This window comes from Pantherophis guttatus, chromosome 1 (assembly GCF_059756535.1).
Source record: "Pantherophis guttatus breed Tessera chromosome 1, ASM5975653v1, whole genome shotgun sequence".
NCBI classification, from domain to species: Eukaryota; Metazoa; Chordata; class Lepidosauria; order Squamata; family Colubridae; genus Pantherophis; species Pantherophis guttatus.
The window spans coordinates 177,679,279-177,697,037 of NC_142063.1; the positions used below are offsets into that span (position 1 = coordinate 177,679,279).

Genomic DNA, 17,759 nt, shown 5'->3' on the forward strand with positions numbered 1-17,759 from the left:
ATACAGGTGGCAGCAATTTAAAAAGCTAAGGCTAAAGGTTTCCCCTGTCCAGTTGTGTCAACTCTGGGGCAGTGTTCATCTCTGTTTCCTAGCTGAGGGAGCCAATGTTATTATAGAACACTTCTGTGGTCATGTGGCCAGCATGACTATACCCGAGGCTCACAGAATGTTTTTACCTTTCCACCAAAATGGTACCTACTACTCATATTTACATGCTTTTAAACTGCTAGGTTGGCAGGAGCTGGGGCAAGAACATGAGCTCACCCTGTCATGCTTGGGTCTTGAATCCAGGCTGTCAGTTTTCCAGCTGACAAATCTGTCTTTAACCGCTGAGCATTGAGCCCCTTAACAGCAATATAGGTTTGGATTAACTTTGGAATCTGTCTAAGGAGTTGCTGTCTGAAAGGCTCCTCTATTTAGACAGTTACCAAAGGAATATTATCAAAGAAAATGTGACTTTTGGAGTTCACCTAACAAATCTTGGCTCTAAAAGATTTGCTGAACTGGTGAAAGCAAGAAAAGTCAAATCCAGATCTTCTCAATATTTGTTTTTCTATTTTCTATTGTTGTGACTTTCCTTAGATATTAGTTTCCATAGTAGAGATACATAATAAAAGTTAAAGTAAGTAGCAATTATTCTAAATATAAGCCATGATACTTATATTGAACTGGTAATCAGGCATCAAGAAGAGAAAGTTATGGTAGCTATTTCATAGGCTATTTATCAAAAGTATACATTTTAAATCTGTTTTCTTGTTAGTCATAGCTTTAAATCTCAGCCCTCCAGTGCCATAATCACTAACAGTTAATAACATAGTTGTGTCCCAGACTTGGCACAAATATGTAAACTGAAATTGTACAGAAGTCATATTTACTGCAGAATACAGGAGTCAAATTCTAAATATGTTATTCCCAGTTTTTAAATCCTAGGCTTTCCTCCTGCCTTTTCAAGTCAATAGCTCTTTGTCCATTGTTTTCCCAGCCTTGAGAGTTGGAGATGTCTCACTAAGAAATCCTTGAGGTTGAGAAATCCTTGAGAAAAAGAGAAGCTTATAATTATTTGACAAACATTCCAGAGAAAATAAAGACTTTACTTCATGAAGACAAGCTGGAATAGGGATGGATTTTTATCAATTTGATATTTGTAATTGAAAGAAAGTCTTAATCTAAAGTTTTAAACTGTATTTTTCCTTTATACTGCATATACTGCTTAAGTAATTCCTTAAGTTTGCAAAATATTATTGAAAGTGTTAAGAGAAAGTTAAAAAAAAAAGATGTATTAGTTTAAAGAAACATTTGGAGTTTTAAAAAGGATGTATACAAGAAGAAAAACTTATTCTATGAGCCCAGTGATGCCCTCGATGTGATGTCCTGGTGCCTGCAAGCGGTACGGACCTGGATGGGGAGAAACAGGCTGCGGCTCAACCCTGCCAAGACCGAGTGGCTGTGGGTACCGGCATCTCGGCTCGAACAAGATATTCCATCTCTGACTATAGTGGGTGAAGTGTTATCCCCTGTAGATAGGGCGCCTAACCTGGGCGTCCTCCTGGATTCACGGTTAAACTTGGAAGATCATGTTATTTAATGGGGTTTTATTGGATTTCTTTGTCAATTTTATTATGGACTTTGTTTTTAACAGTTTGTTTGTTTTTGTTTATTGTTGTGAGCCACCCTGAGTCCTGTGGAGATAGGGCGGCATATAAGTCCAAATAAATAAATAAATAAATAAATAAATAAATAAATAAATAAATAAATTTGGAGAAAGTAATCTAAATTTAGTAGTGAACTTTATGCAATGTTAAGAGGAAGTTAAAAAACATGTATTAGAAAGTTTTGATTGAAATGTTTTAAAGAAAGGTTTAGTGCTTTAAAATGAATGAAAAAAAGTATTTTTCCCTTTAAGGTTAAAGAATCTGAAAGAATACAGTGAATTTTGTTAATATAAATGGTAATAGTTTACAAAGATTATTAAGTACAAATAGAAATACATATTATTTCCCCAGCAAGGCAGATAAAGCAGAAATGGTTAAATTGATTGTTTTACTCAAAGAGAATATATTTAATTATGTTATTTATTTGGATATCATTTCCAGATTTTTTGCTTATGATGAAAAAAATGATATGTTGTCCTTGGTTTTGCCAATTAGATAGATTTGTTGTTATGGTTAGTTATGTACTAATGTGTAAAAGTAAAAAGTTTAGGCTGGAATGGTGTTATCTTGTACCGTCAAAAAAGTGTCGGTAGTCAATGCTTTTTTTCTTTCTTTACTTGTAACTCATATTTTCTCCCCCCCTTCTTTTTCCTTTCCTTAATTTCCTATTTTAAATTTTAGTTGTATTTTATATATTGATAAAAGAGTAAAAGTCATTAAATGAGAGAGTTGGAGATGTCTCACTTTATATGACTCTGCCTGGTCAGAGACTCATTGTTTCCTATGTAGTTGGCCTCATATTCTATTCTGCTAGTTTAACTTGAATAAATATAACAAAGCCAAAACACCTAATAACCAAGCAGAAAGAAATGATTATATACTGTATGTTATTATTTAACATATTTATTATTTAAATATTTTTATAACTATTATATACTATACTGTATGTAGGTCTAAACATTTTCATTATGCCTCAGATAATATATTATACCTGTGTGAAGTAAGTATCACTGAACACTGGTTCTGTACTTCCTCGGTGATGATTTTCCATAAGTGCCTCTTTGCATTAGGATCCATACCAGAACTTGGCTCATCCTAAATTTAAAACATTTGACAATGAATATAACAAGTTAAGAAAAACATTTTTTAACATTTTTAAAAGCACTACTAGCCTTCCTTTTAGTTCATCCTGCATTTTTACTAAACATTATTTCAAAAGTTTACAACATAATTGCCACTATATTATGGTAAACAGTGAAATTCTTCACTTGCTTGTGAATAAGGCCATCTTAGGAGGGCTTCCTATCGAGTAAAAAGTCACAGGATTTCATTGTTAAGCAACAAAAATGTCTAGATATTGCACAAAAGAAAGAAATAAAAAACAGTTCTTAGCTAGGAAAGCTGAGCTTCTGATTTAATTATGGATGAACTGAATTTATTACATCTGAAATATAACTGGTTATTTTTATCTTTTTCTTTTATTGATTGAAAACAAAGAAAATAAGAATGAAGTTTCCTCCTTTTCTGAATTCTCCTCAAAAACTCAGGAGAGACCGTATTGCGCTATTGTAATTTCAAATACAGATATAGTGCTGTGAGGCTAGAGATCATATCGTATAGACAAGCACTTGTTTTTTATGGGAATATGTGATAGATATTGTAGTATAACATAAACATAAAATGTAGCAACCAATATTGAGCAAATACCTTTTATACTAATCCCTCTGAATATGCTTTGAAGGTTCTCCCCACATACAAAAACAGATATGGGAAATGGAGAGCATACCAAAGAGAGAAGGAATTCATAATGCCAACAAGCTTATCCACTGCCTAATAAGTAATAGGATGAAAAATATGTCACGTGCATATTTATCTTTTATCACTCAGTGTGACTTGTTCCCTATTTAAATATACAGACTGAAAGGAAACAACTTATACTATTAAGATGCAGAATTATTGGATAAAAAATGTTTGCGAATGTGTGATTTCTGTGTTGCTGCAGGCATGGAATAACTGTGAGTAAGGGGAGTAATATAGAAAGCCATTTCAACATATAGATCTTGAGAGGAAATGGGATGTTTTGTTATATTTTTGCACTTAGTTTACGTTGCCTATCTGTTGTTAATGCACCAATGTTTGCTAATTTAAATACTGTGGTTCTCCATAGCTTTGATGTGCTCAGGAGAGGAATTGAAACAACCTGGATGAATGTAGGAGTTTCTAGGAAGGGGTGTGATCCACAATTTCATCTAAATAGGAGCAATCCCTGGAGATTTAACATAGACCTTTGTATTAACCCTGGATAGTATAGAAGATTCAGGGTTTATATCAAAACCAGCAGTAAAATAATGATGTCAAAAAACCTCAATGGCTAACCATGTGAAATTAATGTTGGGTAAAAGCACTTAATATTATAAATGAGATCAGGTTTGAAAGTAAATGTAGTAGTACAAATATATAAAAATGGAAACTTGTGATACAGATAAAAATATTTGCTGATAGTTTCCAAATAGAGAAATTATGGTTTGATAGCCAGAAAGTAGACTAAATGCTGTTGCCCTAGGAAGGCAATTGTTCCCTAATTCATTACAGAAACTTTCCTCATTGATGCTTGGGTCAGGTTCTTTTCTAATCACTGTTCTCCTATTTATATGGCACCCACTTCTCAGGAATTTATTTGCAATATAATCTTTTTGACTAGGGTAAATGCTCATTTCCACATTGCTGTCCTCTATGCCAACATAAAACATTGAGTTGCTTTGTGAGATGAGCAGTCTTTAAATTTGATAAATAAATAAAAATAAAAAGAATAGCATAATTTTGTTTTTTCAGCTCAAACTGTAGAATGGGTAGCATATACATTTGATAAATAAAACTATGCCACTCCCATTACCAATCTGTATCCTGTCTGTTTTGCCCTCTTATAATCCTATTGAATCATGTCCTGATCGGTGAGCATGCCCTTCATTATAAGTAATGTGATTGGTTTTATTCTCTGGCTTTGCTCCCATTTTACTATTGGGGATAATAAATTAATATGAACTCAAGAAACAGATAGGAACAAAACAGGGCAGAAATAGCATCAGAGTACAGAGAGGTCCTATTCTCTCCTTGTGGAACTACCTAGATCAGTGATGGCTAATCTTTTTGCCGTCGTGTGCCAAAAGTGGGGGAAGCACGGGGGGAGGGGGTTTTGCACAGTGGTGAAATTAAAAATTTTCCCTTACCGGTTCTGTGGGCGTGGCTTGTTGGGGGGAGGTCATGTGACTGGGTGGGCGTGGCCAACTTGACATCACTCACATTGAGGGGCTCCTCACTGGCCCCTCCCCTCCCAGCCACTCCTTGTTATGAGTGGCAGAAAAATGGGGAGGGTAATATTCCTGCCTACCATCCTGTCTGTGCTGAGATTGAGGAATGGATGACAGGCAGGAAAATCCCCTTCCCCATTTCCCTGCCTTTCACAAAAACGGCTCCATTCCAGCTGCTCCCCCCCCCTCTCTCCCTCCTGAGGACTACCTTAAAAGGGGCAGGCTGCAGCAGCTCCATTCTGAATGGAGGGAGAAAAGTTAGCATTCTGTCTGCTGCATGTAACATTGAATTCTGTGGCAAAGAGAATGCTAACTTTTCTCCCTCCATTCAGAATGGAGCTGCTGCTCCCTTTATGGTTCCTTCCCATCCTACTCCCTCCTGGGGACTACCTTAAAAGGGACAGGCTGCAGCAGCTCCGTTTTGAATGGAGAGAGAAAAGTTAGCATTCTCTCTGCTGCATTTAACACTGAATTCTGTGGAATATCAAGTGGCCAGAAGACGTGAGCGGAGACCGGCCGGGCATGGGTGGGGCCAATGAGGGGTGATTACTACCGGTTCAGTGAACTGATGCCAGTAATCCCTAGCGGTTCACCCGAACCGGTCTAAACTTGTCAGATTTCACCCCTGGGTTGCGCACGCACATGCCAACACCCATAATTCAATGTCCCCCTATGCCCCACACCCCTGCACATGCGCACATCATCCTCTGCGGTCCCTCGCGCATGCGTGCATAACCCCCCTGCGCCCCATTTTGGGCCTAACAGGCCTCCCTGAAACCTCCGAAGGCTGGAAACAGCCCATTCCCAGACTTCCAGTAGGCCTGGAAGGCCTGTTTTTCACCCTCCCCGGGCTCCAGAGGCTTTCTTGGAGCCTGAGGAGGGTGAAAACAGCCTCCCCCACCCTGTGGAGGCCCTCGGGAGGCTGAAAACGCCCTCCCAGAGCCTCCGCATGAGCCCTGTACTTACCTGGCATCCAAAACAGGTTGTGTGGAGACTCCTGGGAGGGGAGGCGCAGGGCCATCTGAAGATCAGCTGGCCGGCACGTGCATGCGTGCTGGAGCTGAACTAGGGCAACAGCTCATGTGCCCGCAGATATGGCTCCCCGTGCCACCTGTGGCACGCGTGCCATAGGTTCACCATCACGGACCTAGATTCAATATACTAGAATAACTGTATAAGTAGTTCAGTAGCTAATGGGTCACCACATGATCTGGCTTTGAGAGAATGGGAGAAGTGACTGAAACCAATAAACAAACAAAAGGCTTCTTCCACTTGGAGGTCTTCCATTATTATCCAGACCTTGCAATGAGAAAAAGTGAGGCAGCTTGTTTGAAGGTTGAAGAGAAAGCAGTTTCAAAAATGCTGAGGGAAGAAGTGAAGGTGATAGTTATGGGAAAAACTCAGTAACAGTGGTAATAGATGAAATGCTGGCAAGTGTCCAAAATGGAGGGAGCAAAGTAACTCACCACAAGTAGGCTCACAATCTACTTGCCTCCAAAATCATGGGTAGCAAATTGTTACAGATTATACACACCTTGCAGTTGTGGTGGAGTATAGGCTTAATAGTTTATTCTGTAAAACTGGTAAACAAGTGTGGCAACATAATTTTTATTCAAAATTGTGCAACCAAAAGGAAAAGGTGGCATTGTCAGATTGTATGGACTAGATCCATATCTCTCTCAAGTATCTCTACTAACATTAAGTATCTGCACATGCTGAGCACAATGTCTGGCTTTAACAAATAGTTTTCTCAGAAGGGGGGGAGGCATGGCCAGCATTGTGGCGACATGACAAACTTCGGGGCTCTGGAGAAGCGTTGATATTCCAGCCATTTTGGGGGTCCACAGAGGATCATAGCCATCTCGTAGGGACGGTGTAGAATGGAGGCACGGGCTGGTGTGAACAGGGAAACCATAAATTCCCTGAAGCGCCGGCGAATAGCCTCCAATCCAGCAATTGGAAGGACAGCCATTGGGAACTGTCTCAAAGCTGGGGTGGCCACACAGAAAGAGAGAAGAAAAAAGTGAGGTGGATTGTCTGGGTGAGACTGAATGTATTATCTTGAAAACAAGATTCCTATTTTTACTTTACTCCCTGGTTTTTAAAAGTTATAACTGAAGAAGAATGGCAAAAGTGGAAAGGGGAGGGAGCAGATGTAAGGCTGCCTCCCCACTTCCGGCAACAGCAGCGAAAAAGCAGTGGCCATAAAATAAAGACTATTTTAAAGAGGTTTGAAAATGGATTTGAAAAATAGAAAGCAGATTGGGCAGAGTGGCTTTTTGCCAAAACTAAAATACGTATGAACTTTAAAATCTTGAGATTTATATTGGAAAGGTCTTGTGGATTAATTATACTTCTGATTAGGGGGAGTAAACCGCAGTGCCATCTAGTGGTGTAAAAGGAATTATTGGAAAATTAACTGAAAGAAGAATAAAGAAATTATGAAATGGAATGACCTTGGACAATGTTTTTAAACTTGGCAACAGAGTTCTGACAATAATTGTCTTGTGACTTGGGGGGAGAAAGAAAAAGAAAAAGAACCACTGTATAATAGACTAAATATCCAATTGCTTTCCCTCTATTTTCTGGATCTATAATTTTGGATTTTTGGATTTCTTTTGACATTTGGAAATTTTGGAATTAAATTTTTGGATATATATTTTTTTTTAAATTCCCTTTCTCTGTTTTTTGCTTTTCCTTTTTTATCCTGGGCAGACATTCTTTCTCTTTTTGTTTTTGTGGGATATAATTTTTTTGCTCCTTTTCTATTTCTTTCAAATTTATGTGGATTAGGGTAACAAGAACCTGAAGATTTTGGATTGAATTTTAATTTTGATCTTAAATTTGGATTTAATTTGAAAGCGGAATTTGATTGCTTGGTGGTGGAACAGAGTGGAAGTTGATCGATTTCAAGCTAACAAATGTGGATTACAATTAAATTTGATATTTGAATTATAAATTTTGTAGTTTGAAAACAAAAAACAAGATGAAGAAAATAACAGCACATTTATCATCACCATCAATAACAACAGTGTCCAGCTCCATGGTACAAAAGGTAGTAGATACTACAACACAACAAAAGAAAGCTAATATGGAATTAAAAAATATGTTACAGGCAACCCATGAAGATCTTAAAGAATTAATAAGCAAAGTAGAAGAAGAAGTAAAAGAAGTCAAAGAGATGATGGGGAAAAATGAACAACGACTGAAGATAGTGGAAGAGAAAGCAGGATCAACAGAGAAAAAAGTGGAAGAGATGGATTTATAGACTTATAACAACAGACAAAAATCAGGAAAAGACAATTATATCATTGGAAATAGACAAGGCTGATTATTATCTACAATTCCAAAATATTGAAGAAGAAAAGGAGAGAATCTACCTGAAAAAATTGCGGAGATATTAGTGGAAGCAATGGAAGAGAATACAGAAAAGATATTAAATGGGATTGATGAGATTTTCAGAGTACATACAAGATATGCAATGAGAAATAATTTGCCTAGAGAGATACACGTCAGATTTACCAAGAAAACATTGAGAACAGAGATTTTGCAGATTATGAGAAATACAACGATAAAACACAAGGGTAGAGAGATAGTGGCATTGAAACAAATTCCAAGAAGGGTTAGAGACTAAAGAAAAGAATACCAGTTCCTGACAAAATGTTTGATTAAAAGAGGAGTGAGTTTTAGAAGTTTGGTTCCAGAAGGAATCTTGGTTGAACTGGCAGGAACAAAGACATAGATTGGATACAATAGAGAAGGCGGAACTATTTTATGAACAATATATAGGATTCCAAGAAGAAGAGAGCCCCTCAAAGAAAGAGGGGCTGGGTAGGAAGAGAAAAAGGAACAACCAACAGAGATAGCTAAAGAACAAGAAGAGTGAGCAATAAGAGAAGGAGCAGGAGTGAAAGAAGCAAAAGAACACAGGGAGATAAGAATGATTAGATCTACTAAGCAAGTAAATGTAACATATGGAAGAAGAAATAAAAAGGATATCAATAAACATAAATGGACTAAATTCGGCAATAAAAAGAAGAAGAATATTTAATAAATCAGAGAAGTTAAAATTAGAGATAATATGCTTACAAGAAGTCCATATTAGAAAACAACATAATAAGTTTTTGGAGCAGATTAAATTGGGGACATTATATACAACACTTGCTTGTCAGAGTAAAAGAGGAGTAGCACTATATATTAAAAGGACAATTCAATCCAAACAAATTTTTGAGGATGAGGAAGGAAGAGTATTAATGGTAGAAATAGTAATGAACCATAAAAAAATATTGTTAGTAGCAATATATGCTCCAAATGAAAATCAAGAAGAATTTTATGCGAAATTACATAGAAACATAATAGAAGATGAAGATGAAGATATATGTATAATAGGAGATTTTAATGTGATTGTAAATAATGAATTGCATCACAAATCCACAAAAATGAATAAGAAGTTAAGAAAGACTTCCTAGAGCATTTTTTACAATGACAGATCAATTGAGCTTGCAGGATGCTTGGAGAAGAAGATATCCGAAAGGAAAGCAGTACACATTTTACTCAAAAAGACACATGTCGTGGTCAAGAATAGATATGATGTGGATGTCAACAGAATTAATATCTAAAATACACAAGATTGATATAGAAACAAAGTACATGGGTAGACCACAACCCAATAATAATGACATGAAAAGAATAAGATGGACATTGAATCAAAAACTATTAAATGAAAAGAATTTTCAGCAGTATATGGAAAAAGAATTGGCCTATTTCTTTAAAGAAAATAAAAGAGGATACGTCATTACAAAATGTGTGGGATACTAGCAAAGTGTATATTAGAGGACTGACAATGACTTATTTAGGAAAACAGAACAAACAGAATAGACAAACAGAAAAGAAACTGGAGGAAGAGTATAAGAAGTTAGAGATGGAACTACAGAAAAATCCACATGATAAAAAGATTAAGAATTTGATGGACTTGCAAAAACATAAAATGAATTTAATGGAAAATGAAGATTTGGTGAATAAAATAAAATCAACAAAGCAAAACTTTTTTGAAAATGCAAATAAACCAGGATGATGGTTGGCATATAAAATGAAAAAAGAGTAAAAAAAGAAGTTAATAAACCAACTAGTAGATCAAGATGGGAATATATGCTACCAAAATGAGGAAAAGAAAAAAGTAATTGAGAAATATTACAAATGACTATACCAACAAGAGACAGTTGCAGAGGGAAAGATAGTACAATATCTAGAAAAAGCTGGAATACCCAAGATTCCAGAAAAATTTAAAAAGTTATTTGAAGAAAGAATATCAATGATGGAATTAAGAGACAAATGAATGGTAAAACACCAGGACCGAATGGATTACCAGCAGAGTTATGCAAAATGTTGCAAGATGTATTAAGTAATGTAATGTTGCACGTATTTAATAATTTATTACTAGAAGCTAAGATCCTGGACTTGTGGGTGGAGGCATACATAACTCTTATACCAAAAGAAGAATCAGATCTTCAAGAAATAAAGAATTATAGACCAATTTCCCTATTATATGCGGATTACAAAATTTTTGCATCAATCATGGCTGAAAAACTGAAGAGAATGCTAAATGAAATTATACACACAGATCAGAATGGGTTTTTTACCTAAAAGGCAGATTAGAGACAATATGCGAATTATATTGAATACATTGGAATACTATGAAGCGCATCCAGAGAAGCAAATGGCATTGTTATTTTTGGATGCACAGAAAGTGTTTGACAATGTGAATTGACAATTTATGATAACACAATTGCAAATGATGGACTTTGGGGATAGGTTTATAAATATGGTCAAAACTATATACAAAGGACAATCGGCAAAGGTAATTGTAAATGGCGAAATGACAGAAAAAGTGGATATTAAAAAAGGAACCAGACAAGGATGTCTGTTATCTCCATTATTATTTATATTGACATTAGAGATTTTAAACAGAAGGGTAAGACAAGATAAAGAAATAAAAAGAATGAATTTTTTTAAAAAATAAAATAAATTGCAAGCATTTGCAGATGATTTAGTGTTTATTATGAAAGATCCTATAGAAACAAGCCCAAAGTCACTGGAACAAATAAAGGAATATGGAGCAGTAGCGGGACTGAAAATTAATAAAGATAAGACAAAAATTTTAGTTAAAAATATGATAGAAAAACAAAAGAAAAAAGGAAATAATGGAGAAACTAAACATTCAAATAGTGAAGAAAGTGAAATATTTGGGCATTCAGGTAACATCAAGATGTGTAACCATCAAAGAAGATAGTTACTATAAATTGAGAAATCAAATTGAATAAGACTTGGAGAAATGGAGAAATTTGCAATTATCATTAATGGGAAGGATAGCATTAATTAAGATGAACATATTACCAAGAATCTTATTTCTCTTCCAAATGATACCAATAAAGATTGAGGAAAAGTACTTTGAGAATTTGAATAGGACAATATGGAAATATATATGGCAAGGGAAAAAAGCAAGAATTAATATAAAAATATTACAAGATTTAGAGGCGGGTTTGGACTTCCAAATTGGGAACTGTATTACCAAGTGGCAGTGGTAACGTGGATTAAAGAATGGATCTTATTGAGAAATACAAGACTATTGACTTTTGGAGGGACATGATTTGCAACTAGATTGGCACGCTTATGGTATAGGAAAAACAGGATACATGGATACTTCCAGAGACATTGTGTAAGAAATGGTTTATTAATAGTGTGGGAGAGAGTGAAAGAAAAATATTACATGGAAATATCAATGTGGCTTTTGACAATGGAAGCTTTGATACATCCAAATATTATTAATATGAAAAATATTATTAGATATAAAGATATTTTAACAGAAAGGAGAGAACTAAAACAAAAACAAGAGTTGGAAAAGCAAGGGATTGAGACAGATTGGTATACGCGATTGCAAATACAATCAGGATATGAAAAAGATCTTAAACAGTATGATTTTAATATGGGAAAATCAGAATTGGATGAGATATTGATGGGAACAGATGAAAAAATGATTAAGAAATTATATAATTATCTACTGCAAATTAGATTAGAAGATGAAGAAGTAAAAGAAACAATGATAGCATGGGCAAAAATTTTTGGCTATACGATTGAATTAGAGAAATGGCAACAACTATGGGAAAGGAATTATAAATTAACAATGGCAACAGTATATAAAGAAAAGTTATATAAAATGTTTTATAGATGGCATATGCCACCAGAAAGGTTAGCAAAAATGCGTAAAGACAAATCAGCTAAATGTTGGAAATGTCATCAGTCGCCGGGATCATATTATCATATGTGGTGCGCGGCCCAGTTGCAAACTGGTAGTAAAAGTGAGTAGAACCCACACCTGTATGGAATGGTAGAAGAGCAACTCCGAATGTATTTTTAAGTTTTAGGATGAAGAATGAACCAATATGGAAACCAAAAGATAATATGTGTGATAAGAATGGTTAAAGAGATTGTACATTTATATATGTTTTATGAGAACTAAAAATAAAAACTTTAAAAAAAACAAAAACAAAATAGTTTTCTCTCATCTTGTTGTAGCTATTACTTTACAAGACTATGAGACAGAATATGGAAAATCATAATAATACCCTACAAAATAAAGTTTGTATTTCATACCAATAGTAAAACTGATGGTTTCCCCAGAAGGGCTAGAGCAGTCGATAACTTTCTGTTGGTGCCATAGCTGCACATAGAGGCAATTCTACATCGGTAAAGCATGAGATTAAGTCGATAAAGAAGGTGAAATACAATCTGTGGGGAAAAGAGATTCAGAAAAATTATCATTCTTCAACAATTATGGCATGACAATGTAATTAGTATCTGAATTTTAGGAAGAAATATTATTTTGACAGTTTTATAATTAACAATTTTTAAACTTCCTGTTCAGCATTAATTTACCAGCAGTTTTAAGCAAACATATTAAAATGAAGCATAGATAATAAATCTATAGCAAGCATTTTGGAGTTAGAAAAGAAGTTATAGTTGTGTGCACAAGACTCTCCTGCTAATTTTGTTTTGTAAGGCTATATTTTTGCAGATCTGTTCCTGTGCCACTTGAACTCTAAATCCTTTGTAAAATGTGATACCTAGAACTGAACATAATATCCTGAGTCAGTATTTTTTAAAGCATGGTTCTAGGAACCTGGTGATGACCTATAAAGCCCTACATGGCTTAGGCCCAGGATATCTGTTGGACCATCTGCAACCAGCAACAGCTTCCCATCGCCCGGTGTGTTCTCATAGGGAGGGCCTACTCAGGGCGCCGTCGGCTAGACAATGTTGGCTGGCAACCCCCAGAGGTAGAGCTTTCTTTGTGGGCGTACCTACCCTTTGGAATCAACTCCCCCTGGGGCTCTGGTTGGCCCCTGACCTTCGCACTTTCCGCCGTGAACTAAAAACATGGTTGTTTAAATTGCCCAGCCTGGACTGATGGGGTTTTGATTATTTTTAATGTGTTTTAATATGCGTTTAATATGTATTTTTAATATGTTTTTATTTGGATTGAGATTGTATTTCTTAATTGTTGTGAGCCGCCCTGAGTCCTATGGAGATAGGGCGGCATACAAATCAAATTAAATAAATAAATAAAATAAACCTGAAAATCTGTGAAATCAAAATTATTTGAGCATATTGATAGTATTTGCCAAAACTATGTCACTTTTCTCATTTTTTGGTAAAAATATGGGTTTTATTTATACTAATATTTAATGGATTTAGTATTTTTTTACATGATTCTTTAAATATTCTATAAATGTGTATAAACCATGTAAACAAAAGCTCTTTTGGATTTCTCCATAATTATAAAAGTGGGAAGGGGTCCTGAAAGAAAAAAAAAACTTTAAGAAACACTTTGATTGATTCGTCTTTGATTAATGCCAAATTAAATGGAACAATTCCTTCCTGTGGTTTAGTAGAAGAGTAGTGTTAGTCTATCAGAAATCAGAAGGAGTTTGGTAAACTGATGGATAGAGTGGCTATCTGATGAAGTGAGCTATAGCATAGGGCACACTAGGTATATTATTTGCTGCTTAAGAAGGATTTGATTTTCACATAGTCTAGAATAAATTACATAGTCTAGAATAAGTTACAAGTGGTGAAGAGAGCCCTAATGTTAATTTTGTCAACGCTGATCATTTCCATGAAAAATGAAGATGGTGGGAAAAAATCATGATGGGAACAGGTCCTTTGGAAAAAAATGATAATCAAATATTAAATATAAACAGCCAAATTCTGGCCTCTTTTTCCATCAAACCAGCTTCCAAATGCAGACTAGCATTTGAAATACACCTGAAATCTGATATGTTCTTGAAAATTCAGCCTAGACAAACCCCAAAAATCAAAACAAAGAAAGAGACAAATTGAACCCATTGAGAAGTTGCACTAAGTAGTCAGAGGGCTTTCAATCCAAAATATGTGTTGGTAGTTTTCCAGAAAACCTCTGATATTTCTATTTAATCTTAATTTTACATACCCCTTTAATATCTTCCTCTGGGATGCCATGTAATCGTGCATAGTAATACATATGTTCTTCAACAGTCAACAAATCATCTAGAGCATCTTCTTGAGGACAGTATCCAAATTGTGAACGGTGTGCATCATCAATTTCACTCAAGGATCTGAGTTGCAAAAATTCTTTGTTAAGTCTGGAAAGATTCTTAAAAGTGCTTAAAAGTTAACATAGAAGGAAGCCATGTGAAACACTTGTACAAATATCTCTATAAACATATAGAAAGAGAAACCTAGTCCCTGACATTGCTGTCTCATTGTTCTATACATCTGAGATTGCATTTGGATAAAGCCACATTTATGGATAATCTTCTATTGACAGACTTACAAAGCATGATTTTATGTTGGCTTCAGTCAATTTATTGCATGAGTTTCATCATTTTAATCATTTAACACATCCAGTCTGTATGTAAAATGCCAGTCTTCTTACTGGGTTTTATTGGGGCATGGTCCAAGGCCACATTTTGATGTCCATTTTGCATTTCCGTTTTAAGGCCTCATTTTCAAGAGTGGCATAAGAACACTAGGGAAGTCACTTGTGGCTTAGCATTTCTCACATAATTATTCAGATGAGGTGGGAGACAGGTAACTGTGATTTGCAGTTCTTGTGAATTTATTAAAAACAATATTGTTGAATGAATTACTCTGAAATGCTATAATTTAACAAAACTTTGATTTAAGCTTCACATGGCCTCAATCTCTATACTACGGATAAAAATGCATTACAGAAATTAGTATCACTAAAGTATTGAAAAATTCTATTTGGATTTCTTTTTAACATAAATTATTTTGTTCCATATCAGATTTATTTTCTCAGCTAAGTTGCTCCACTTTCATTGTGGAGAATAAATCCATCCTCCATACCCAGTTTCATCTTGCATCAGTAGCCTTCCATCAGTTGGACCAATGTCACCTGTCAGCATTTTAAAAATGGTGGTTTTCCCAGCACCATTCACACCAAGCAAGCCAAAGCACTGGAGGAAAAAGATCACATTATTTTTAAGGTATTTGTAGTTTCCTTGACTTACAATAGATTTGAAAAACAAATATTCTTTCATATTATCCATAATATTTGCAATTTTAATAAAAGATGTTTAAAACAAACAAAATAGAAAGCCCAAGAGATATAGAAAACAGCATGTTTATATGCATTCATAATTTAAATAACTAGTAAAATATCAGTTTCAAAGGAGTGGGCAGCAGAAACATTCAGATGAATGCTTCATCTTTTTTGCAGTCCTCCCATCTAATCTCTGAAATGATTGAGTTCTGTGCAGGATCAACCTCCCTGATACAGAGTAAGATATATGCCTTATGCAGCAGATTTTGATTCACATGAAACATGTGCAAAATATTATTTAAATGGTTATGTTTATATATTTTTGCTACTGCTGAACCTAAGAAGGGCAAAGAGAGAAATGAGCAGGTGGTGTATGCCTGATATGTCCAGGTGAATGCCTGAAGATGCCTCTTAAGCTGTGCACAATTTTTTGTGACTAGCTATACACATAATAAGAGTGTTTACTTCTCATAATTTTCATTTTGTACTTTTGGTTTAATGACTTACCTCTCCTGCCGGGATTCCAATGTTGACATTTCTTACTGCTACAATCCTTCGGTAGGGAAGATGGTAGATTTTGGAAAGATTTTGGAGCTGCAACACATCACAGTCTGACAAGCCCAGTGTCACTCGCTCTCTTTCTGCTCGGACATCCTTGTCTTCCTCCTCAACAATGCCTTCAAGGTAGAGTGGAGACTTACCATGCAGTTTATTAAATAAGAATCTACCAAAAATTAAAATCAAGTATATTAGTATCACCTTATTTTTAAATGTTGTTTTATGAAATATTTTGTTGATATGAGTTTTTTGCAGAAGCTTTTTAAAAATTAAATTATTTATTACCAATCAATATACAGAATGGAAATGGAAATGGAAATGGAAATGGAAATGGAAATGGAAATGGAAATGGAAAGGAATGGAATGGAATGGAATGGAATGGAATGGAATGGAATAGAATAGAATAGAATAGAATAGAATAGAATAGAATAGAATAGAATAGAATAGAATAGAATAGAATAGAATAGAATAGAATATTTTTTATTGGCCAAGGGTGATTGGACACACAAGGAATTTATCTCTGGTGTTTGCATAAACTCTCAGAATAGATAGAAGCCACAAAGCGATAAAGCATGCATCATAAGATACAATCATAAATATAAGGTACAACCAACAAAATGATAGTCATAAGATACCAATAGGAGTAGATAATAGGAAAGATGAGAAGGATAATAGTAATACAGTCCTACTACATGCTTAGTTATCCTTAGGCATAAGACAGTGCTGTGGGAATTATATGTTTAGCAGAGTGATGACAATGGGGGAAACAACTATCTTTGTGTCTAGTTGTTTTCGCATGCAATGCCCTGTAGCGACGTCCTGAAGGGAGAAGTTGAAACAGTTTATGTCCAAGATGTGAGGGGTCTGTAGATATTTTCTCAGCCCTCTTTCTGGCTCGTGAAGTATACAATGGAACTTGGAAAGCAAGCTGGTTGCAATTGTTTTTTATGCAGTCCTAACTATCTGTTGAAGTCTGTACCTGTCTTGTTTAGTTGCTGTACCAAACCAAAAACTTATAGAAAGTACAGAATACAGACTCTATCATTCCTCTGAGGAACTGTATCAGCAGCTCCTTGAGCAATCTGAATCAGCACAGAAAAAACATTCCTTTTTAATGACGGTTCTAATGTTAGGTCTCCATTTCAACTCCTGGGAGATTATAGAATCCAGAAACCTGAAGGTCTCTAATTGTTCTGGCTGTACCACAGGGCCAGTTGTTCAACCTCCTGTCTCTATGCAGATTCATCACCATCTCAAATGAGACCAATGATTATTGTATCATCTGCAAATTTCAGTACTTTAACAGAGGGATCCTTTGAGTAAGGTGACCAGATTTTAACATTGGTAAAGAGGGACACCATTGACCGGGGGGGGGGTGTTTTCTAAAAATTTTTTACTAGCGGTTCTGTGGGCGTGGCTTATTTTGTGGGCGTGGCTTGGAGGTCATGTGACTGGGTGGGCGTGGCTAGCTGGTCATGTGACCAGGTGGCCATGGCTATGTGTATACTACAGGGACTACTCAGAGGGCTGAAAAAAGGAATTTCTGACAGGTCCTCACACTTTTGACTGGTCCTCACACTTATGACCATCTTCACATTTATGCCCGTGCAGCATTCTTAACAACCATGTCACTCATTTCAC

The 17,759-nt window shown here is 35.5% G+C and overlaps 1 protein-coding gene across 1 annotated transcript in view; it reads right to left on the reverse strand.

Annotated features, from left to right (window-relative positions):
• Positions 1-17,759, reverse strand: part of ABCA12 (ATP binding cassette subfamily A member 12) — a 344,530-nt gene that overhangs the window by 23,037 nt on the left and 303,734 nt on the right. Inside the window, exons 46-50 of the mRNA XM_034433493.3 lie at positions 16,068-16,284; positions 15,365-15,474; positions 14,466-14,610; positions 12,611-12,745; positions 2,644-2,747 (exon numbers count right to left, since the gene is read on the reverse strand). Of these exons, the coding sequence (XP_034289384.2) occupies positions 2,644-2,747; positions 12,611-12,745; positions 14,466-14,610; positions 15,365-15,474; positions 16,068-16,284 (711 nt within the window). The remainder of the gene's footprint in view (positions 1-2,643; positions 2,748-12,610; positions 12,746-14,465; positions 14,611-15,364; positions 15,475-16,067; positions 16,285-17,759) is intronic.